The sequence below is a fragment of the Phyllostomus discolor genome, chromosome 5 (assembly GCF_004126475.2).
Source record: "Phyllostomus discolor isolate MPI-MPIP mPhyDis1 chromosome 5, mPhyDis1.pri.v3, whole genome shotgun sequence".
NCBI classification, from domain to species: Eukaryota; Metazoa; Chordata; class Mammalia; order Chiroptera; family Phyllostomidae; genus Phyllostomus; species Phyllostomus discolor.
In genome coordinates, this window is record NC_040907.2 from 129,111,801 (window position 1) to 129,137,266 (window position 25,466).

General features: G+C 37.6%; 2 protein-coding genes across 3 annotated transcripts in view; one reads left to right on the forward strand and one right to left on the reverse strand.

Moving 5' to 3' along the window:
* LRRTM3 (leucine rich repeat transmembrane neuronal 3) overlaps window positions 1-10,590 on the reverse strand; it is a 170,702-nt gene extending 160,112 nt beyond the window's left edge. The window contains exons 1-2 of the mRNA XM_028513308.2: window positions 9,409-10,590; window positions 7,535-9,066 (exon numbers count right to left, since the gene is read on the reverse strand). Coding sequence (XP_028369109.1) covers window positions 7,535-9,066; window positions 9,409-9,412 — 1,536 coding nt within the window. The 5' untranslated portion in view covers window positions 9,413-10,590. The remainder of the gene's footprint in view (window positions 1-7,534; window positions 9,067-9,408) is intronic.
* Window positions 1-25,466, forward strand: part of CTNNA3 (catenin alpha 3) — a 1,497,017-nt gene that overhangs the window by 628,648 nt on the left and 842,903 nt on the right. The window lies entirely within an intron of this gene.

Below are 25,466 nucleotides of genomic sequence, written 5' to 3' on the forward strand. Positions count from 1 at the left end.
GGGCAAGGTATAGTATTAATGGATGCCACTTTTTAGAAGGCAGAGTCAGTATAAGGGCTGTGTGTGTGTGTGTGTGTGTGTGTTTTTTAAGATTTTATTTATTTATTTTTAGAGAGGGAAGAGAGGGAGATAGAGAGAGAGAAAAAAAAACATCAATGTGCGGTTGCTGGAGGTCATGGCCTACAACCCAGGCATGTAGCCTGACTGGGAATCAAAGGGCTGTGTTTTTATATTACAAAAAGAACTATATAGACACTCCTGGCACATAATCAAGACTCAATTACCCCAAAATACACAGACCTACCCAAATGAATAATAAAAATATATCACCTTATAGGAAGGATGTGGATATTTTTTCTAAGCATCAAAAATAAGCCTAGCATGGTGAAAAAATATATACTTATGTAATATGACCTCTGCCATATTTAACAGATCTTTAATTAATTCATTTTAATTGTCATTCAGTAATGTCACCTAACTTTTCATAGGCTAAATAGCAGTACCCTAAGTGGTTACACTTTTTCACTTTAAAATTTTGTATGAATTCTGCAAAACTTGTTCCTAAATTAGTGCAAGCCAACACTGATCCTAAAGTACTGTTAGTTACTAAACTTCTTAGAGACTTCTCACTGTTCTAATCTTATCACAGGTTTATCAGAGATTTTTAAAGTCACTCTACTACTTCAACCTCTGCATGATATCTTCTATAAGTACCCTTTAAATATTCTTGTGAGGTGCTGGTTGATTGTCTTAAAAGGGGGTGAGCCTGTTCCTTCTTTTAGAAAGTATGACAAGTTAATGGTAGCTGCATGTGGGGACCACCCGGTTGAAGCCATGAACACAGCCTAATAGCGGAGCCTCACTGCACTATAGCCTCACATTTGAGGATGTTTTCTTTCCACTCCCTAGCTTAGAGAGCTTCGAGATTGCTGAATAAGGATTGATATTTAATTGAAGTCTTTGTTCTTTGCTGGCAAAATGTATTTTACACCCAGGATAAATGGTAATTAGTACAATTAAGCTTTAACAGAAATTGTCTTTGCTAAGTATAGTATTTGCCTTATCATTTTATATGTGAGACCAAAAAAACTTGCATTTTATTTCTGAAAAGACTAAATTCTGATTGTTGATACGAGTGTTTTTCATTGTGAAATGTAGTTGAGTACTCCTTTACATAAAGTCCCATATTTTCTTTTCTAGGAGTTAGTGAATTTAAAAAGGAAAATAGTGGGCTTTAACACTTTGCCAGCCTGTAATTCAACTTCTTCTTTTTCAAGAAATTGAAAGAATTCAATTTCTTCTTTCTTCCATTTAAAATATGAAAACACTAAAGAGGTGGTTTGTGGGCTACAGAGGAAAGGAGAGGCTGTCAGACAGACTGAAATTTTATCATTGATTTTTTTCATTGGAGATAGGCTCTTCTTTGAGTGAGATGATCCAATTGTGTTGATTTATACTTCCTATTTTTGTTGTATAGGAAGTAGAGAACAATGATGTAAGAGAGGGAGAAAGGAATAAAGAAAATTCCTGGGGAGGAGGAGGTGGGAGCCTTTGAAAACTAAAAATAAAATATAGAGAATTGTCAAGAACACTATGAGTTTATACTACATCTTTTGCTGGATAGAATAAGATAGAAGCTTCTTTTAATGAAATGACTTATTATTGTATATGGAGGTTTGGTTATCAGAAAGTACTATTGCCAAATGGATTGCCTCTGCTTGGTCTTACATTCTTGGTCTCTCTGTGCTCCTGGAATTGTCCTTACCCAACTCAAGAACAACCACCAAAAACCCCATGAAGGTAAAGCAGCAGAAAATTCAAAAATGCTTTTTCCCAATGAAAAAACACCATTATCTCTGTTGTCCAGAGATGTCATTGAAACCCACCTGTCAATCAGGAACAGTGTGTCTACTTCAACTGTAAGAATTTTGAAAATGCACCTGCTACCTCATACTTGTCAAGACCAGCTACATCCCGTGGAGACAGATTTATAATTACACTGGTAAATTTTTGATGAAAGGCCAATGAAGAGGACTCTTAAGTATTTAATTTTGCATAAAAGAATAGGTGGTTACTTATAAAAAGAAGCCTTTGTATTATTAAGCTACTATTTTTAATCCAGTCATCTTTAATGGCAATAACTTATGAATAAAATCAATAATAATTTCTATTGTGGGAGGAGATTTTGGATAGTCTTTCACAGGGGAAAAAAGGAACAACAGAGTAGATGTCATGTGATAAATACCTTTTTTTGCTCAATAACAGTGTCATTTGCCATAAAATGTATTTATAAAGTCAATGAGAGCTCATAGTAGTGATATTGGAGAAGGAATGGCTGGATAACCTATGCTGACTCAAAGCCCTTGCTGTAATGACCTGATTTGGGAAACAATTCAAATTTTAGTTTAGTTTGATAATCTTTTGATTCAGTGCACTGTGGTCAGTGTCTTTATTTATGTTTATTGTACATTGTGCTTATTATTGATAAACTCCTCAACTTAGATAACATGGGGTGGAAGAAACTGTGGGGTCTTTTGAAATGAAAGGTCAAAGACACATTAAGATCTAGACTCACTGTCATGTCCCGGAATTGATATAAATGTAAAATGGATTTGGGCTTCCATAACATAGAGGTTAGTTATGTCTTTATAACCCAGACCAAATGCAGAACACTGGCAAAGACAGTTGAGAATCATTCTAAGTACTCTTTGAAAACAATAGGCATTTACTGTTTTATTGATAACAAAGCACTTCTCACATTTTCCCCTCCCAGTAATCACGTGAAGCCAACAACATATGCCTGTTTTACATATGGGGAACTTCAAGTTCAGAAAAGCTAATAATTTGTCTGAAATCGTTTGACTAGCAAGTGTCAGAGAATCTTGCATCCTACCACATATGGCTGTGATATTTTCCTCAAATGAAGAAATGTGTTATGTAGATTTCTCTGTAGTATTTCTATTGTAGTCTACTCAACTATGCAAAAATCATCAATGATTTTGGAGACTAAGCAAAATTTGGATTTGAGAGAAACTGTCACTTTCACTTGTGCTTTTTTAGTTTTCAAGAATCATTTAATACAAGCTATTTAGCTTTCATCAATTCTGTTTCTCTTACAACATATATAATTCAAATTTACTGATATAATTTTTCATGTTCATAATATCTTCTAGTTACCTCTGAGTTATAATATACATAGCTAAGAGAATTCAAGTAAAACCTCACACATTTGCTATGATCCAAGTTCTGAGAATCCAGAGGAAAGGGAATGCAAGAAGAAACACCGTTTCTGAAATTTTTATGTCTCGTGGTTCAGTTCCCATGTGCCATGTATGGAACACATTTTGTGTTACACTTCATGGCCTGATGCTTGTTTTTGGTGCTAATCTAATTCACACTTTAGATAAACTGTTTAAGTTCTCTTCTTAGTCAGTGTCAAAGGAAAAGAAGATAGTGCATGCACCTACAGCATCCTAAAAACCCTTGCCAAATCTATGAATCTGACTCTGCATTATCCTTCCCCAGAAGGAGAGCATAATCTCATTATCCATGAATCATCGCCTCCTGTATTGTAACATCACTGCCTAACAGACCCAGTGTTCAGCAGGCTGGAAATGGGGAGGGAGGTGAAGGGGAGGGGAGAGAGCCGTGGGGCAAAGCACAGGTCACTGGCATGATTGATCGACAACTTGGAGAGTTCTGGAGCCAGAAAGGGAGCCTCCCTCATGTGATAGCTCAGACATTCCTACTGACTAGTAAGTAACTGATGCTGATTCTTTCAATATTAATATTAAAGTTTATTTTTCACAGCCTAAATTACATCATATTTCAGTATCCTGCCTATGGAAAATGTTAAACCATTTCATGGAAATACGTATATTTGGCCAACATCAATGAGTGCAAAGGCCTTCAAATATTTCTTATCCGTTCTTATTACATCATAACTTGCTCTTCGTTTTTGAGCACTTCTTTCAAGCCCTCAGTGCCAGTTCTGTGGCCTCTGTTTGAGCATTACTAAATAAGTCAATATGCAAAATACAGGGCCAGGCACAAATAACACCCTTATTCATTACAAAATCTTTTTTTATTACAAAATCATAAGCATGGAACTCTGCAACATACCAATATCACACTCAAGCACACCATATGACATTTTAGGTGAAATGTTCAAATTAAACTATAAATTATTACACCTATATTATTACCCTACCAACCACACTCAGGCAGGTGCTACTTCTGCTGGACCCTGTATAACTTAAAAAAAAAATAACACTGTAACTGTATTTTCCAGGGAGATGAACTAGGTAAGTTCAAGTCTGATTCACAGATCAAAAACTATGCATTGTCAACCACATTTCTGTAAGGATTCAGAAGTTTAAAAAGCTATATAAAATGTATGGATAGTTGTGGTTAGTCTAACCAGCCACAGGAGGTCACTGCTGCTCCACAGAAATACAGTTATTGCTTGTCTGCTTAGGTAGTTGACTCACCAAATCAATGGAAAAAATGGTTTAAATTTGTAGAAAAATGTAATGTCAACATCCTTAGAAAATATAAACTCATTTAAAAGGAATATATCTTGCATCAGTATTGCTTGGAAGAGCGTGGCACTGGGGCTATTAGCCGCTTGCTGCAGTGGCACTGTGGGTGCCGGGACTCAAAGAGCCATGCATTTCAGAGACTCTACTGCATTTCCTCTCTGGGGAAGCATTCAAAGTGCTGACTGATCCATCTGCCTGGATGTTTCTCTGTTCTGTAGTTCAACAGGTCAGGCTGCTTATTTAATTGTTGTCACCTTTGAGGAAATTCACATACTTCATGTAAATTTGCACTAGAAAATGGAATATCAGTTCTATTCTCTAATATGCAGTGAGTTTTAAATACTAAGGAAAATAGACTTACGTCTGAAGTCCAGGAAGTGCTATGGGATAGGGGTGAGAGCAACAGCTTTTAAGGAGGAGAACAAGCTCCAGCTGGCTTGTTAAAATTACAGTGGCCAACAAGTTAGTGTCTAACTTACAAGGATTCTATGTTTGAGCTTAGAAAATACTAAGGACTAGAGAAGACTCATTCCCCAAAGGGGAAAAGTTCTTTTGCTTTTTTTTCTTTCGAATTTCATGTACTGAATCAAAATACGTTTTCACTATCTTTTATTTTGGTCCTCATTCATTATTAAATTTATAAGGAGTTAAAGTTGTACATTAAAAATGACTAGCCTTTAAAATGTTGGATATTCATTTAATCTTACACACCAAGTAGCTATGAATTTTAGAAACACTTTTCAATACAGCAAATATATTTTATATATACTAGCAGCACCACAGCATTGAGAATTTATAAGAATGAAAAATAGGAGTGTAAATATGTGTTGCCTACATTTATTTGGTATCCATGACAAATGAGGCAGAAGGTCAAGCCAAAGAATAGAAGTGGGATTTTTCACTTTAACACTGCATTTAATTAATACCATAATTTTTAGTACAGAGAAAAATGAGTCTGACCAAAGAAAACTTCTTTTTTAGATGGAATATGTATTTACTGACATTTTATGAAAAATGTAAAATTACAACTTCAGTGAAAAACATCACAGTAGGCTCAGTCATCCAGTTCCCAGTACTGTAAGGAAGTATCTGCATTGTTAATCCATTGGGAATCTGTGAAAATTTCCCATTAATAAATATCTAGTCAAGAGTTATTGATGGATAAACATATTGTAGCTATGATGCTCTTTCGAACTGCCATCTATTTTAGGATTTAATTAAAACAAAATCCACTTTAAATGTTCCTTTTTCTTTATTGCTTATAAAAATGTGATTTTTATAATCTGGCTTCCTTGCAATTATATTTCATGGTGACTTAAGATTGTTGCCTCTCAGCATATGAAAAGCCCCCAAACTACATAAAAATGCTGGTAAAATTAGCCAGTCACTTTTTCTTTCTTTCATTCTTTCTTTTTCTTTCTTTCCTTTTTTTTTTTTTTTTTTTTTTTTTTTGCTGCAGCATTTCTGTTTTGAAAGAACAGGGACATGGTTTGGCAAGCCAAATTAAACAAAACAGACTTAATGTTGCAATTCCTGATTTTTACTCCTGTAGTTGAGTTGTTTATTTTGGAGGATGAAAGGATACAGACTAAAGACATTTTTCTAAAATCTTAATGAACTGTGGTCAAAGTTACTTAAATACAGAAGCTGTCATATTTGTGCTGCAGTCAATAAACTTTCACCTACAACATAAAAACATGCATGCAGCTTGCACATTGCCAGCAGGGTCTGTACAGAATCAAACTGACTGATGAGTTCACAATACAGATGAGCATAGAGAACAGTAATGTCAGCAATAGAAAAGCAAAGACAAGTGCCAGAGGGTTGGTCTTTTTTCCTCTGAGATTTATTTTATACATTTATTCAGGTGCTTTCAAAATCATCCTTTTTAATGAGGCTGTTGATAGAAAGCATGTCTTGGACCGTGTTCTGTTTACACCTTTAAATGAAGTGTCAGGTCGTTAGAGGACTAGTGTGTACAGGACACAGAATGAAACACAGTAGGACAGCCTGACAAATCCCAAACAGAAGAACAGAGAAAGCTAATGATTCCACTCCCTACATTAGGGTCCTTGAAAGAACTGGAATGAGAAATGCTGGTAAGCTCCCAACCACATGCATATAGCAAGCTGCCTTCCCATTCGCAAGCCCTTTCTCTGAAAACACCCTAACGTGAGGAGCAGCAGAGAAATTTGCCTCCTTAAATTTGCTTCTTGGCTCTCTAGGTACTTGTTTTGGAAATGTAGAGACCAGAAGAAATTGACAGTGAAACGTCTAGTATGATTTTACAGAGATGGGTTTCAGAGACAGGGCTTCAAGTCTCAAACTTTGTATTTTTACCATTGCCTCACATTTTGCAGTTGTCTACTTTCATTTTAACCTTTCAACACTTTTCCCTGCACTTGCCTTATCGTAACTCAGACAGCTCTGCACACTTCTCCTGGTGCTGCTTTAACCCAACACCATCTTTTGATAGTTTCCTGCAATTTTCTTTTATGCCAGGCATTGTTTCACGGCTCTGTCTCCAAATGTTCCTGTCATCAAGCATTCTGGAATCAGTTCAACGTCTGAGTACCTGGGATCATTCACTTTTTCCTTGATTTGCCAACAATTTGCAAACCTCCTACAGCTGTAGATTTGGTTCTACCAGAAAAGCAGCAGATGTGGGGGATTAATTGTAAAAAGTTTTATCTTAAAACAAGTGTGACATTAATGGAATCAATAAAGAGTTTTATACAATAGGCATTGTATTAAACCAGAGTTCAAGCTTCACATTGATTGTGGTATTTAAATTTCAATGGGCTGATTATGTACTAGAGGAAAATGACCAGTATTATGAATGCACTAAAACGGACAGGGCAGGGCCTTGCCAGCAAAGTGAGAGGGAGAGGGAATGGGAGGGGGCACCATGTTCCCTTTGTAGTCACCAGAGTTCAATAAAGCACCACTTATTTCCCAGCTTTTAAGAGCGCTTTTATCACAATGGTTCATACCTCACACTCCCTGGAGCCCGATTTGTTATAGGTGCAGGGTCCCGTCCCATTCAGCAGCATCTCGCTGGTCTCCGTGTTGGTGGGTTTATAATCTACATAAAATTCCTGGGTACTGGGAGTCATTTGTTTTAGAGACTGTCTTTTCTTCTTCCTGTGCCTTCGCATGAGGGAGCGCTGCTGCAGCTGCTTCATGCTCGCAGGGTATCGCTTCCATGACACGTAGATAACAAGCAGGATGACGAGCACAGACAGGAAGAGGGCCACACTCCCTGCGATGATTTTATGGAAAGAGATGTGCTCCGTGTCAGCATCAGTCTCTGGGCTAGGCTCCGTGGCTCCCACCGTAGGGGGCAGAGGGGGTTTGCTCTCATGCTTCGGCCTGGGGAGCTTGGGCTTGAACGTGGGCTTTGGGAGAGCCCTGGCCAGATCAAATCTCTCCGTGGTACTTTTGCCACAGATGCTGTAGTTCTTCACTGCATCTATCACATTGACCCCTTGCAGCTCTTTGGGACTGGCACAGATAATTGTATTCTCCCTCAGCCCTTTAAAACTTTTCAGCCAGTTTACCAGGGAACAAATATTTCTGCTGCATTCCCATATATTCCCAGCGAGACTGATGTCATTGAGGGATATCCAAGAATCCAAAATCTCTTGACCAATAAATGTGAGCTTGTTGGAATCCAAGTTGAGACGCTGCAGATTCGGGACACACTGGAAAACACTAGGTCCACTAAAAGCTTCAATCTCATTGCCTGATAAATCGAGTCTTTGTAAGGAACTCCAGGTCCAGGACATGGTTTGTCCTATGACACTGATTTTATTCCACTGCAAGTACAGGTTCTGAAGGCTCACTAACCTTGGGAAAAGGGCCAGGTTGAGCTTGGAAAATTGATTGTGCTCCAGGTGAAGTTCTTTGAGTCTGATCATGCCAGCAAAGACATTCCTGGCTAAACTTCGGATCCGGTTATATCCCAGGTCCAAAAGTTCCAGGTTGCGGCAGTCTTGGAATATTCGCACAGGGATGGTTCTTAGGGAGTTAGACCTTAAATGTAAACTCAGCAGCTTCCTCAAGCCCCGAAATTGTTCAGATCCCAGAGAATGCAGCTGATTATAGGACAGGTCCAAGTTTCGTAAATTTGTCACAGGTCTGAAGGTATTGTTGAGAAAATAGGAGATTCTGTTGGAACTCAGAATTAACTCTTTGAGTCTGCGTATTCCATTAAAAGCATTCTCATCAATATTGCTGATATGGTTATGGTCAAGGTACAGCCAGGTGAGCTGGTTGAGCCCTTTAAATTGATTGTACTTAAGTTTTTGAAGGCTGTTATAGCGAAGGGACAAACCTAAGCAACCAGCAGATATACTTGAGGGTATCTCCTGTAATTTCTGAGATTCACAATATACCATTTTGCCTTCACACCTACAGCCCTTAGGGCATCCTCGTTCGGCAGAAGAAAGCATTGTCAGTAAGACAGTGGGGGCTATAACCAGTGCTACAGCTGATCCGCTCAGTAGCCTAATTACATTGAAACCTGAAAATAAAAACAACTTAGAAAAGTTATCCCCCCAAAAAAGAATTCATTTATTTTTAATCAAGCAAGAATAAGCACATATTTTCTTTTAAAAAAATTAAATCTAGATAACAACATTTAACATCAAATAATCATCTCCTTGTCAGTTAAAGAGAATAGTCTTTAGGTTTTTTTTTTAATAGTTAAGCACGAAATGTGTTCACTTAGCAATTGAATATATAGTCTTAGAGCAGAGCAAGGCATTTAAAATAATTAAGGCAGAAGTAATACACAGACTAGAGGATTTTTTGTTTTTGTTTTGTTTTTTTTTAAGAAAGAAAGAAGAAAAATGACAAAACATACCCATCCTTTGTATTGTTCAAAGGTCGTCCTTAGGTCTTTTGCTTTGGCTTAGGGGCCGCTTGCATGACAGCCCCTGTCAGTTGCACTGTAGTGAGTCAGGGCTCGCTGACACCCAGGAAGAAAAATTGGACCCCTTGGGAGATGAACCGATTTTGGAACATTATTCTCTGCCAGCCACGCGGAACACTCCAAGAACAAATAAATCCCCACTCCGCATTTGCAGCAGAACATCAGAATCTTCCTAGGTGATAGGATCTTCATGGATATTATGTTTTTGCATCTTTACAGTTTTGGGGGGTTAGGGTGTAAAAAAAAAACCCAACTGGCTTCTACAATTTCTTCTTATCGGAAAGCATGATGTATTCCTCCAGGCAACGTGGGGCTACCTGAGCTGCCACATCTGTATTCCATAGCCCAGCATTTCTGGTGGTGAGCACCCAGTTCAGCCACAGAGCTGCGTCGGAGCCCAGCAGGCAGGAGAGCCCTGTAGCGCGCACACGCTCAGCTCACTTCTGCAGACTGTCATTCTGAAAGCTGCTCGGACTGTTGCTTTGGTTTCAGTGAATGCAGTCTTATGTAAAGCTGCCCCCAGTGGTGAAGAACATTATGGGCATGTGCAGAAATGTCTCTCCTTTATCTTGCAAATGAGCAGGCTCTCTGCTGGAAAATGAATGATTGTTTTGGGTGGCTCAGTGAGAACTGAATGGTCACCATAATCAATAACTAGCACGTTTTCTGTAATTTCCAAGTCTTGTTTTACAATCTGGCAACGTCTTTATTGTCTGCGTCCACTTAATCGCTAAACATGTGCTGCACAGAGTTTTTCTGAAGCTTGACATTAAGTTCACAGACCGAATATCAATTTTTCTTAACCTCAATGTAGGCTTTGAATTGGGATTTAGAAAATGAATTATTGAGCTTCCCACAGAGAAACACTGACTGCCTGCCCATTTGACCTATTGGAATCACAGTGTTTATATTGTATTATGCAAGGTGTCTCAGGATGCTAGAACACATACGTTTTGGAATAGAGAAAACTAATGACATATAAATCCACGTGTCCCATAGCCTTTCTGGTTTTTCCACAAAAGACATCATTGGTTTACTGGCTTGTGGCTTGGTTTGCTGTTGTTTTGGTTTTTGTCCTTTTTTTTAATTAGAAGAGAAATAAACCATTTTAAGTGTGAGTAGAAGAATCAAGAGATCATTTGGTTCAGTTTTTTGATGCTACTATTTACATATTAAATCTTACATATTTAATTGTTACACTAATATTTATTGAGTACTTTCTAAGTGCTTTGAATAGGGTATCTTGTTTTATCTTTAAGTAGTATTGTGATGTGGGTCCCATTATAACCTTTATTTTAAAGATGAGGGAACTGAAACTCTGAGAGGTAATTTGCTCAAGGTCATATCACAAGCAGGTAGTAGAACTGAGATTCAGAACAATATCTCTGTTATCCTTAAACCTCTCACAACTTGATGGTCCACTCAGCAACATCATTGTCTTCATTTTAAAATGATTGAAATGAAAATTAGCCTGATTGAGGCATTGGGTCAGGGAAACCATGGTTAAAAAAGAAATCCTTGCTTCCTAGAAAATAGTTTGGCATAAACTGTTTTGATATGTCTTTTAAAGAAGTATTATAAACACTAAGGAGGAGGGGCAGTTTAGTGGAGAACATGGATTTCGATACCTTAGTTCAAATCTTGGCTAAAATGTACCAGCTTTGTAACCTTGAGTAGGTTACTTGTCTTTTCTGTGCCTCAGCTTTCTCTTCTACAAAATGGACACGATAACAAAACTCCATTTCATAAAGGGTTGAAAATGATGTCTTTTTAATATCTTTAAAGTACCGAGAATAGCATGTGGCACATAATAAGCCTGCATTAGCTGAATATCAACTGATAATGCATGTTGTTTAATATTAAGTATTGACTATGCCAGTTGTTGTTAACTCGAACTACTTTAGTGAATATTTTTTATCTTGTTTACAATGGATTTCTGAGATTCACCCAGTCTTGCCCTCTTTGGTAAGAAAACATCCCTGGTCTCTATTATCTCAAATTTATCTTTAAAATGAATCTTTTGGTTCTATGAGCCATAATTTTTAATTAATGTTGGATTCTTTTCTTCCCCAAAGCAGAATATGGTAATATCTGCCTTATAGTAAAACCCTTTTTGCTTAAAATATATGGAATACTTTTAAAAGTCTGCCTTGTTAGTCTTTGGTAGGTGAATTAACTGTGGAAAACCCCGGACAACTTTCATATTATCTAAAGATGAGAACTTTGGTAACAGTTAGTCATGAAAATCATGAGGTCCCACAGATATAATCCAATGGAAAACACCAATTCCTTAGATAGTATGCTATTAATAGCATACCCTATTAATAGGGTAGTGGTTTCACTCAGAATGTTATGAATGCATATAAAACACCTAGAGAGCTTGTTTAAATGATGAATTTCCCAATCCCTCCCTCAAGATTCTCATTCAAACAGATGGAAGAGTGTGTGCTTATGAAGCCTCTGATGGACAACGAGGTTGAAGAAATGTACTGTAAGGGGCTGATTAAAAATATTCCCCGAGTAGGAAGAGAGGATATACAAACCCATACATTGTGATATAAACTCCATGGTGATAAAGATGTTGTTTTATCTACTTCAGTTTCCCTAATATCTAGAACAGCACTTGGCACATTATAGATGATCAATTAATATTTATTGAATAAATACACATTTATGGGGGTTACAAGTAAATTTGATGTAAAATAAACTGGTAATGTAATGCTAGTCTTAATGTACCTGGGATTGATCCCTGCAGAGTTCCTCAACCAGTGAGATTGCATACAAGTTTGGAGAATTTCTTTTTTCAATAGTGTGGGTGAAAGGGCAAGAAACTGGGAAGTGGAAACATGTAGATGGTCAGCAACTGATCATCACTTTTCATGTAGGTATCTGTTGTCTTCAGAGTTAAACCACAGATTTTATAAGATTAGTAAATATACTTTTGAGTATTACTTATAGCTTATCACAGTTTCTATCATCTAACATCCCCAATGAGGACTGATAATCTGTATCTATTAAAAAAGACTAAAGGGTCCCTGGCTAGTGTAGGTCAGTGGTTTGAGCATGGGCCTGTGAACCAAAGAGCTGTCGGTTCGATTCCCAGTCAGGGTACATGCCTGGGTTGTGAGCCAGGTCCCCAGGGCGGGGAGGTGCACCAGAGGTAGCAACACATTGATGTTTCTCTCCCTCTTTCTCCTCCCTTCCCCTGTCTCTAAAAATAAATAAATAAAATCTTTAAAAAATAAAAAAGACTAAAGGGAATCAATATTTATAATCCCTTTCTTATATCTTTGTTGTTTGGAAGTCTCTGATTTTTCCTCTCCATGTCCTTGCTTCTCCATGGGCAGTAGCCATCAAGATGCCTGTTTCCCCTGATAGCTGCCCAGGGCCACACCAGGATGGCTGGAAGCCCCACTAACTTTGTGCTTTTTATTCTCTTCTCATTCCCTGATGATGGAAGTACAGATGAACCCACTGAGAGTGTAATTCTCTCTCTTTGCCTTTTTTGGGGGAGGAATCTTGGCTTATTTATGGTGAGTAACATTCTCTGCTGTGCTACACACCTTGCTCTTAGTTCTCAGATTTTTTTGGTATCTAGGCTTCTGATTTTGTCTAGCGCCATAGTTTTGACTTCACATTCACTCTTTAGATCTCATAATTGATAATTCCTCTTAATGCTGACCATTGGTCTTTTTCTCAACATAATCAGTAGCCGTCGTTGAGGTGGATCTGATTTCAGACACTTTGCATGGCCCCTACCTTGGCTGTAGTCCCCAATCTGTGATCACTTGCAAGCCTGTCCTGGTTCAAGGTAATGAAGTACTTGAAGGGGAAGACCGTCATGAGGCTAGTAGAGAGATATCCAAAATAAAGTAATGCAATTCTAAGTTAGACTGAATATTTGAGATTGCAGAAGTTACTCCTAAAACATAGTCTCTGAAGAGAAGAAGAGAAAAGCACCTTACATTCTAAAAGATTTTAATAATTTGCTGGTGTACTTTTCAAAGTTTATCTTCCTTTTACTTATTGACTACCTCAAGATGATTATTTCTTATTTGCTTTCAACAGAAGCAAAATTGCACTACATTATATATTTAGCAAACTCATTTGCACATAATACCACCTACAGAACAAACCATAAACTACCTGACAAGTTAAATTTCCCCAATGAATCTAGGGCCCTAAAGATTTATGCAATTCTAAAACATAGTGTCATGTATCTCAAGTCTTTTTTTAAAATTATACTTACAGTACCTCAAATAGCTTAATATGTTTTGTTTAAATTGGGTAAATAAATCCAATCTCTGTATATAATGCCAAATTTCAGAACAATATGAAACTGAATTGCCAACTATAAACTTAGGCTTAAAGAGGATGTGCTGATATATTAACAATGGGTTGGCCTCAGGGATTTTACTTATTTAAAACATACAGAGGTTGGATTCCCACTATATACCAGACACTATTTCAGACACTTAACACTTGGAGTACATCAGTGTACAAAACAGAGATCTAAGTATGTGAATCTAAATGGGTAAGAAGGACAATTAAAACATAAATACAAATTGTATATTATGGGGCCATGTGACTCTAGGAAAAATAAAATTAAGAAGGACAGGGAAGATTGTAGGTATAGCATGAGGTAGATGACATTTTAAATAGGGTGATGATGATTAGGGCTACTGAGAAAGTGGCTTGAGTAAACCCTTGAAGGAGATGAAGTTCTTAACTTTGTATATATGGAAGTGGCCAGTGTAAAGTTCTTCAGGTGAGAGCAGATCACCCGCTCAGCACACAGCAATGAGGCCAGTCAGCCTAGAGCAGAGAGAACAAGAGGTAGAACAACTGGAGATGAGGTCAGAGAGGTACTGGACTATGGAGGGCTTTGTCCACCACTATAAGAACTGTGGCTTTATTCTGGACAAAGATGGAAGCCAACTTAATATTTTATGCAGAGTAAAGATATGGTCAGTTTGCTTATTGAAAGGATCACTTGTGCTGCTGTTGTGGCAACAGATTCTAAAAAGACAAGCGTGAAAGCATGCGGGCCAGTGAGGAGACTGTTGTATCAATCCGGTAGAAAGATAGTTCAGGCTTGGATGGGTGTGGTGGTGTGGGTGTGGTAAAAATTGGTTAGATTCTGGACATGTGTTTAGGCAACACCAACAGGAGTTTTCTAATGGATTGAAAGTGGAGCTCTGAGATAAAGAGAGAAATTAAAGATGAGTCCTACTTTTATGGGCTGAGTGACTGGAGGGATTGGTGGAGCCATTCACTGCTTCCAGGGGTCAAGTGTTGGGAATAAGATCAAGGTTCAACACATTTGAATTAAGTTCAAATTTGGCTCTCACTTTTCTTCAATTTTATGAGACTTTAATTTTTGAAAACATCTTCTCAATATTAGGTTTCAAAATACTATGATATATTTTAAAATATTTTATAAAAAGTTCAGCAAAATTCGCCACTAAACAACAGCAACATGGATTTATATTTAGATGGCCTAGACAGACATGTTTGCATATGGCTGGGAGAACAATTGTACCAAAAGCTTTGATGAAAGCTAAAAATCATATAAAACCAGATATGGGAACATTTGGACTGAGTACTACAGAAAATAACTGTGGTAAAGCCCAAATGTCATTCTAAAATCATTTAGAGAGTGATATATAGTTTTAATTGCATAGGACAGTTGACATTTAGAATTTGGAACTGATAATGGCCAGACTTCTCAGGGTCTCAGTTTGCTTATGTGCAAAATGGGACTCATAAAACCTGTATTATAATCTCTAAGGCTTTTATTTAGGATAAGTTTTTCTAATTCATATGTCATTATATCATAGTCTATAAGGTGCTATAAAATATTTCTAGACTCAGAATACCTATGAGAAAATTATTTTGCTTTTGATTCTATCTAGGTTCTCTGGTCATGAGAATATTTAGGAATGAACATACCAGGGGGGTCTCCAAAAAGCCAGAATTATCTTCTGGAGGGCAGGCCCTTTGTAGTACAGGCTTCCTTGCTAGGAGAGTGTTCTGGGAACCAACCTGTAGCAGTGTACTGGCTGGCATTGTTGTAAGAGGCTGCATTCAGCTTCCGTGAATTTTCTTGAAAACTCTTTCAACGTGTTTGCCCATTTCATGATGGGTGATTTATGAGGGAACATGCCCACACCACACTGAGTGTTCAGTACTTTTTTTTACCAAAGTGGCAGGACCCCCAAGCCCATGTCCCACCCTCCTTATTCACCTGATCTCATCCCCAAGTGACCCCCTGGATGAAAGAAGTCCTTAAAGGGAAACATTTTGCTGATGTGGAAGAGGTGACACAAAAAATGGCAGAAGTACTAAAAGGCATCAAAATTGAGGAATTCAACAACTTTTAAGCAGTGGAAAAAAAGTCTTGATAGGTATATTGCATCAAATGGAGAGTACTTTGAAGATCACTGAAGTTTAAATATGTAAAAATAAATACACGCTTTTTTATAAATAAATTCTGGGTGTTTTGGGTCTCCCCTCGTAATTCTGGGTTAGTAACCAAGGGTTACTAACATAACCAAGGGCAGAGTTAGAATTTACTAATATTATTTAAAAATTCTTCATTATTACCTTTCCACTATAGTTTTAATAGCACAACTAATTTATTATATGACATACATCACTGACATTCTGTGTTCTAGCTCATAAAGTGCTTTCACCATTAAATGTACTTGATCTAGATATTGTAAAGAGCTTAATGTTTGTGACTCGGTTATTCTGTCATGTAATAGGGTTGACAGAATGCTAACAGATTCCTGTAGATATGAAAATGTTTTTTTTTTTAAATTTCTAGTTGGTTAGAATACTTATATGCATTTGTGCATTTATAATTATATTCTGATCTTTCATCAGAGCATTGATACATTTCCGGAATATCCTTGGTTTCCATCTGCTTGCTTCAAGGGGTCCATTAAAAACACTGTCTGGTCACATATGGTTCTCAGTGAACATCTCTTATTTAAATAAATGGATGGATAAAATTCCAGGTGTAATCGTTAAAATGGTTTCACAGTGTCTATATGGAACTAGGCAAATTCAAATGAATGAGACCTTACAAGAGTATCCAACACATCTCCCTCTCCCTCACCTGAAGATGTGTTTATGCTGCAGCATCAATTCATATTCTCGGGCTTCATTGCAGTCCTCGCTGTCACTTCCTGCAGAGGTGGCCCTCAGCTAAATTTGGGGATAGGAGAAAACAGACTCTTAAAGTGCAACGGTTAGAGGTGGACTTCTGAAGACTGAAAAGACTACATGACTTTGAAGAAATTAATTTTTAAGTGGACATCTAAAACCACTCAAAAGTAGAGAGAATAATATAAATAACATCAACTTAACAATGATCAATATTTCACTAATTTTGTTTTGGCTATCTCTACATCCCTTCTCACATACACATATTTTGGGGGGAACATCTTAAAAGCAAATCTCAGAAATCATGTTACTTTAGCCACATATATTTTCAGTATGCAGCTCTAACCAACAAAGACTTTTTTTTAACCATCCAGCATTATAATACTTAACAAAATTAACAATACATCCTTGAATTTGGTTTGTAGTCAAGATCTAAGCAAAAAACCAAACACTGCACTTGGTTTTCTTGTTTCTAAAACCTTGTCAATACTTTTAATGCCATTGATTTGTTGGGAGGTCCCAGGCCACGGCACTGCAGCTTGTTCCGTGTTCTGCATTTGCTGTTGCCGCCGCTTGTGTCATTTAACCTGCAAGGAGTGGTTTTTAATGGCATACATGTTGAGCAAGGGCCCACTGATTAATTTAAGGAGAATATCCAGCCCCAGGTGGATACTCTGGATAGCAAATTTAAGACTTGTAGAAGATTTTGAATAATAGGAGATTTAGAGCTTGGAGGAAAATGTGTACTTTTAGTTTGTGGTATTTATGCTATCACAGAACTGAATAATGGAGTCAGCTGGCAAGGTTGGGAGCAAGAATTAATATTAAGGTGCCATGAGTGCCTGTTGGTTTAACTTTCTTATTTACCAGTATTTCTGCTCTTCCCAGCCCAACACACTTGCCTTTTTACTTATAGTCAGCAAAAACAATTATTTGATGTTTCTTGTTAAACAAACCTGTTGATTTTTGTATTAACTTGAGGTACTTTTATAACAAAAGCTCAAAAATGTCCTGTCAAAACAGCAATGAAAATTTATATGTCATTATTTGTACTGAGAGAGATCAGTTTTCTAGCTTTTCACTGAGAGCAAATTCCATGAAGGAACATGTGGTACCAGAGTCACACTGTAAAATTTATACTCCTATATATATTCCCAAATTTCTTATGATTTCTCAGAGTGGAACAAAGGAGTTTTAGATAAAAGTCTCTTTACCGAATTTCCACATTAACCTTTGATGTTTTACTTTACCTGGGTGGCTGTTCTTTGAATATAAAGTCAATGCTGTTTAAGTGGTATCATAATAAACATTTTTGCTGTATTTGCTTCACTGTATTCTGATGTAACCATTTTTTTTTTACGAAAAATTTTTGTCTTAGTCCATTTGGGCTGCTACAACAGAGTATAGACTGGGTAGTTTATAAACAACAGAAATGTGTTTCTCAGTGCTTTGGAGGCTGGGAACCCAGAGATGGAGAAGCTGGCAGACGCCCTGCCTGGTAAGGGCCTGCTTCCTGGTTCGTATGCACATGGCTGTCTTTGTGATTTCATGTGGCATAAGGGACAAAGGAGCTCTCAGGAGTCTCTTTTATATAAGGGCACTGATCCCTTTCTGAGGGATCTGCCTCCTGATCTAATCACCCCAAAGGCCCCACCTCCAGATACCATCATATGGGGTTTAGGTTTCAACAGATGAATTGTGGGGGTAGGGGTGGGGCACAAACATGCTGTCTGTAACATTTTCTTTATATTTAAAGCACTGTGTATGACAGTTTCAATTGGGTACAGTAGTCTTTATTTTTTAATTTCCTTTCTGACAAATGTATCAGCATTACAAATTAAATTCCCCAGCCACCAGGCAGAGAGCGATAATACAAATCTTGATTTGGATAAACAAGCCTTATGCTCCGTTGTTTAGTTCAATGTTTTTCTGAAATGTCTGATTTTATTTTTTGCTGCAAACCTAAGAGATAGAGTTATGAAAGAAGAAAAACATTGCATAGGTTTGCAGTAGCAGAGAATAGGAGCCTGGGCATCCTTATTTTACAATAAAATATATCAGTCTATTTGGGGACTCTTCATCTGGGCTGGAGAACCCTTCTCTTTAGCAGTGCTTACTCCTGATTGCAAAGCAATTCCTTGCAGAGTGGGATGGGGGCACTGTGCATCCCTTGTGGCTGACAGCAGAGCCCCCATGTGGCAACAGTGTGATTTAGGCAGAAATTGACTTAGTCCCTGTAAGTCAGTGCCAAGGGTCCTTAATATAAATAAAATTTCTTTATCTGGTACTGGTTCGAGAAGTTTCTTACTCAACAAATGTCTGTCAAGCTCTTCTACTGCCCCTGGTGCTGGCGATACCCCGATGAACAAGACAAGTGCCTGCCATCAGAGGACCTGAGCACTAGTTAGTGAGATAATAAAAAATAAACATCTCAGGCACACATTACAATGTCGACTACGGATAAGTGCCATGAAGAAAAAGAGCGGAAGAGAAGGGCGGGTGACGGTTTGATTGAGTGGTCAGAAAATCCCCTTGTGAGGACTTCTCACTGAGAACAGGCAGCAGGCAGCACGTGTGACTGTCCTCTCAGATCTAATCTCTCTTTGATGTTTTTATTGATCACAACCGAGACATCCACAGCAGCTTGAGGCAGTTGCTGCCCCTGCCTCTGACACTTCAGCCCAGGGGCGGACATGCTCTCTTTTTGGAACAAGTAGCACAGCTGAATGTTTAAACACAATTTTAAGAAATTAAAAAAGCCAAGAAATTTAAGAGATAAGTAACATAGAAACACGACTGATAAAATGAGTCTGCCCAGAGTTGGCTTTTCAATCCAGTTTTTTGACTGGGGCATGGCACCAGGAATACTTGCTGCATCAGAGGTGACACTGCCCACTCAGAGATCGTTGCAGGCCTCGTCGGCGATGCCACACCGTAAGCCCCGTGTCCACACAGTTACACACAATAAAAGGAGAAGCTTTCCTCCCCTCCCCTCACAAGTGCCTCCTTACCTTTTTCTCTCTGATTTCCTTATCACCAGTTCTTTATCCCTCCTGCCTATGGTGACCCATTTTTCTTGTACATTTTTTCCCACTTATCAACAAATGAATTCCATGGTATTAGCTGATAATGGCTTATAGTGTTAGCTTTCTCAGTGTACTTGAAATTTAATAGGTAACTCCTAGAAGTAGGAAATATTAAGGCATCATAGAGAATTGAGTTTTATGACCATAGGTTTAAAGCAAATAGAGAAAACTTGTATTGAAAATGTCCACACTAGCTTCTTCTCAGCATCTTGATCAACTACTCTTTATTTTCCCTTCATGATATTTGTAAATTTTATTGATATTTTCTTTTTTGCTATTATAAGTGAAGATATCCTCTTTCTCAGGTCCCCACATCCCATGTTAATTTTCATGAAGTAAAGAGGCAGTAATATTGAGATGCCTGTGGTAAGCAGTGATACTGCTGGATTAAGTGGGGCACTAGATTATGTTTCTATTTTCATTTAACTTTTTGTTTTTGCAAGTACTTGTTCTCTCTCTCACATTTGCTTAGTTTTGTCTGTGCCTAGTGGTAGTTGTTTTTCCCAGTATTTTAAAAGCTTTGTCAAAAGCTTAATTTTTCCAAAAATCAATTCAGGCAATCCCGTTCTTCAGCTTTCCATTTCTCTGCTTCGGTGTCTCAGCACAGCTGTGAGTCTCATCCCCCTCCCCATTCTCCAGCTGTGCTCCCCTGTGCCTTAGACCCCACATGTTTATTTTCTCAGTTTACCACTCGTTTGTTGAAGCATATCTGCTAATGGATTCCTAAGAAAGGGTAAATGCACAATAAAAAATTACATCTGAATTTTTTGTTTGTCTTTACTGATTGATAGATTGACTGTAGGTATAATTCACAATTGGAAATAATTTTTCCTCAGAATCATTAAGGCATTGTTCTTCTCAAGAGTGGTCTTCTCATGCCCACTCTTGGTGTTAAAAATCAGATGTTATTCTGATTTTCACCCCTTTGTGTATAATCTATTGCTTTCTCTCTGGACACATTTATGATACTGTATTTTCCCTGGTATTGACATGGTACAAAATGTGTTTTGTTTGGGGCCTTTTTAAATTCGTTTTGTTAGGTAGTCAGTGGACCTTTTTAATGGAAAGACTTGTGTCCTTCAGTTTTGTCAAAATTTGTCTTTTTTTAAAAATCACCTCTCCCCATTTCCTGTGATCTTTCTGAGACTTTTATTGGTGGCTTTTGGATTGATTCTTTCTCCACCCCCTCCCCACCCCCACATTTTCCCATTTTCCATGTCTTTATGTTTTTTTCTTATTCTTAGGTGATGTCTCAGTTTTATGTTGCAATATTTTATTTATTTATTTAAACTTTAAATCAGGTGTTGGCAGATGCTATTTGGTCAAGTGGTGTAAATAAAGTTAGGTTTTTTATAAATAAAAAAGAACACATTCATGTTCATTCATTTACGTGTTATCTGTGGACAGCTTCACCCTGCAATGGTGGAGTGTAGAGACTGGGAGTCCGGTGAGCTCACAGTATTCACTGTGTGTCCATTCACAGAAAAAGTCTGCTGAACCTCTCCCTGACTCCAGTTCAGCTGGTCATATTTATCTTCAGGAGCTCTTTTTCGTTCTCTTTTCTCCTGTTTCATAGTATTCTGCATCTCCTTTATGAATGGAACATCTTTCCTCACAGAGGATATTATATGAGGTATTTTGGTAATATACCACTTGCTACAATGTCACTGTGTCCTTTCCTGTAATTTAGAGTCAGTTCTTTTTTGGCCCATTTCATGTTGGAAGCTTTTCGCAAATGTTAAATTTCTTGTGTGTTTCATTCAGATTAATGAATGAGGCACTAAAAACTAAGAGAAAGCCCTTGTGTCGGGGCAAGGTTCTGGTTTAGATTTTGTGGTGTGCTTGCCTTTTCCCCGAGGAATGGCCAGATGCATAAATATGAATTTCTCCCCTCCCCCCCCCCCCCCCCCCCCCAGAGAAGATCCCCAATCTACTGCACTCGATATAGAGGCTACCAGTGTTCTAGGGACAAGGCAGGAAAAGGGTGCTGAGGTCCCAAGTTCATTATGCACGTTGTCATTTAATTTTTCCATTTTTGGTCCCAGGCCTCACTTCTTTGCCTCATATGCTTAGATGTAGCTTCTCGTGTTTGAATTTACCACAAAATAAATGTTTCCTTTTTTCTGTTAGAAGAAAGGATTAGGGTATTAGCTCAAAATGAATATATAACAAATACCAAAGTCTGGGTGGCTTACACAACAAAAATTACTCTGTTGATGTCTGAGAGTCTGAGGTCAAGGTGCCAGCACGTTTGGGTTCCAGTGAGGTCATCCTTCCTGTTTGCAGAGGGACACATTCTTGCTGTGTTCTCACCTGGCAGAGAGACATCATCTCTCTTATGCAGGCTCCCCCTCCATGACCTAATTACATCCCCAGGCCCTACTTCCAGTTACCAGCTTGTGAATTTGCACATGTGGGGATGGTGTCTGGGGACACACACACATTCAGTCCACAACAGATCCTCTGTTGGTTTTGGGTGTGATGATGGGCATCTGGCAGTTAGTTGACAGCTCTCCATGAAGACTTTGAACTAGTTCCCATATTTTAGTGACCCTTACCTTCTGGAGCCTCTAAAGACTTTTAATTCAGTGTCCCCCTTCAGTAAGCAAATAAGTGGTAGCTTTCTTGACTATAGTTATATATCATGTATTCTGTGTTTTCCAGAAATTTGTAAAAATCATTCACCCATTCTTATCTCCTCTTTGTCCTCATTTGTATTCATTTATCATTAAATGAATGTTGAGGAGGAAGAGGCAATAAAAGTGTCATCAATCTGCCATGTTTCAGATATGAGTTTCTCATGACAGTTTTTAGGCACGGCAGGTGACGGCGGGCATGGGAGCGAGAGTGGCAAAGCTGTTACATAAGCCAGGACTGCAGTCCAAGGACAGACAGGGAGGAAGATAAAGGTCTTTAATGTTGAAAGTGAGCTGTTGTCCTCCTGGTAACTCTCATCTTTTAGGCTTTTAACCAGTATCATTATAAGGTCTCTTACTATGTGCATAATTTTCTGTAAGGTCTTTTAAATCAGAAGAAATGTGGATATATTGACTTACTTGTGGCTTCCTTGGCTGTGTAACTAGGTGTGTGTCCACTATTACTTTATTTACTCTTCTGGGGGCTGCACTTGAACTATCCCCCCATTTGTTCATTTATTTCTGAACCTGAGTTGTCACTGCTGTGAGGTTTCTCCCATATCCTCCTTTCATCCCAGACCGGCCTGTTTGCTTCTGCAGGCCAACAGCCACCACAAGTGCCAGGAAAACATATTTTTAAAAGCCTTTTATGTATTTATGTGTCACTGTGGATATTGAGAAAATATATTTGGTGCAAATAGAATGACTTTTCAGGCCATAATGTTCATTTAAGTTTAATCTTCTCTAGCACTTTATATTTTGTATTTATTATAACTTTGCAAATTTAAACATTTTCAATATATATAAAATGTATTAAATTTGCATGAGCCCCATGTTTCCTCACAAGAATGAGTTTATAATTTTATATGAAATAGAAATCATAGAATGGTATGCATATGTTTTCTTAAGTAACCAAATACATTCTGAACTGCAATAGGAATGTTTTCTCACCTTTTTTTGTATCAAGATTTTGGTTTCAATTATCATCCCCTATACTTTATAATGAATTTTCAAATTGAAAAATATATGCTTTGCTTTTTTTCAAATTTGTGTTTGTGACTTAATAGTAAAAAAAAAAAATTAGAAAAATCTGACCTTGATAAATACTCACATGTATATGGCTCTAGGATGTAGAGCTTTACAAGTAAATATAATATTTTAAATAGACAACCATTTATTTATAATCAAAGTTTATATCTTGTGAGAAACCAATATAGGCCTGTATTCAAAAACTAATAATAGACCCTAGCTAGTGTAGCTCAGTGAACTGAGCACAGGCCTGAGAACTAAAGGGTCGCTGGTTTGATTCCCAGTCAGGGCACATGCCTGGGTTGCGGGCCAGGTCCCCAGTAGGGGATGTGTGAGAAGCAACCACACATTGGTGTTTCTCTCCCTCTCTTTCTCCTTCTGTTCTCCTCACTCAAAAATAAGTAAATAGAGTCTTTTAAAAAGTTTTTAAAAACTGGTAATAGGTATAACATTGTTATAGAAATGATTTCACCTATTCATTGGCTATATTTGAGACCAGATCTTCTCTTAATGGCAGAAAGTCTACATTGGTTTTATATATTTTTTCTCTTTACAGTATACAGTTAAAATCATGAAAATATATTTAATTTAGTATATATTATTTTTTAATCTTGATGTTTTCCTTCTGAGATACTCTGCATTTCTGCCTACAGAAACAAAAGCAAAATCACCATTATATGTTTAGGCCATTAGTCGTAATTCTTAATTAAGCTTTGTAGATTTTCTGGGGATACTTCTAAAACACTTGAGAGGTTTTACATAATTGCAAGTGGCTTACAAGCTTTGTAAGTTAAATTTGAAAAAATATATGGTAATGCCAAGTAACTGTGATACAAAGGCTTAGAGAATCCTAGAGCTGGAAAGGATTCTGAGATTATTTTGTCCAGCCCACATCTGACATATCAGAAAACTGAAGCCCCGAGAGGTGAAGCAACTGGCTGTATGCACATGTGCCATGAGTACGAGAACTTTCAGTGGGACACACACCCTTTGGCTCTAGTTGTATTTGTATGTCCCTTCTGTCTCTTTTTCAAATGTAGACCAGTCTTTCTAGCGTGTGGAAAACAGTAGCAGACATTAATAGATAATTATTTTCTAGTGTTGTATAGATTTATCCAGACAACTAAGACTTAAAATCTACTTTGTTAAGTAGGAATGAAACATAAATCTTCAAGTTAACTATTCCTTAAGTTTGTTTCTCTCCTATTAGAAATGGAGTACATATTCATTATAAAACGTAGGAACCATAGCTTCACCGTTCAAAGGTAATCCTGATAAATACTTTGGCAACTGAACAGATTTTTCATTAACTTGAATTTAAATTATCACGTTCCTTGCAGTGGACAAAATCATTTTAAATTTTTTCTACTTTTGGAAATTTTGTTTACAGAACATCTTTATTAATGTTGAATTATTCAGGCTTACCTTCCCCTGAGTCACTGAAACATATACATTATTGGCTCTGAAAGGAAAGAAATCACTAATATTGTAACATGCAATTTCTCTCCCACATGGCCACTGTAATCTTTTAAAATCTTAATCTTATATAATGTACATCTTGTATTCCATGCCAAGGGACAAGGTAAACATAAAGAATTATTGCTTTCTTCTCTTTTGAGATTTGATGGGCCTTTAGGAGAAGGGCCTAAACATCAATACTAGAATGGTTTTACCTCTTCCCTAAGATTAAATCCCTTGAATGGCTCACTGTCACCTCCAGCTAAATAGCAGACTTGTCTTCATGACACACAAGGTTCTTATGACCTGATTCATTTTGTTGTGATAAAGCCAAACTATCAGCCACAGAGAGAAGTAGGAACCTTCTTATAGAAGGCACTGTAGTTTCATCCCCTGTACTTCACTGTTTTCCATTTGTATCTCCATCTTGTGTTCCCCTCTGTTCTGCCTCACTCTGCTGTATTCATGGTTCTTGCTTCCTGTGGAGTTGGTTTGCAGCAGTAACCTCAGTGTCTACACACTACTTCATGATGCTTTCAGCTTCATTGCAAATCAGCTCATTCTTTCAATACTTTTTACTTTAAAATTCTAAGAAGACCAATCCTTTTGT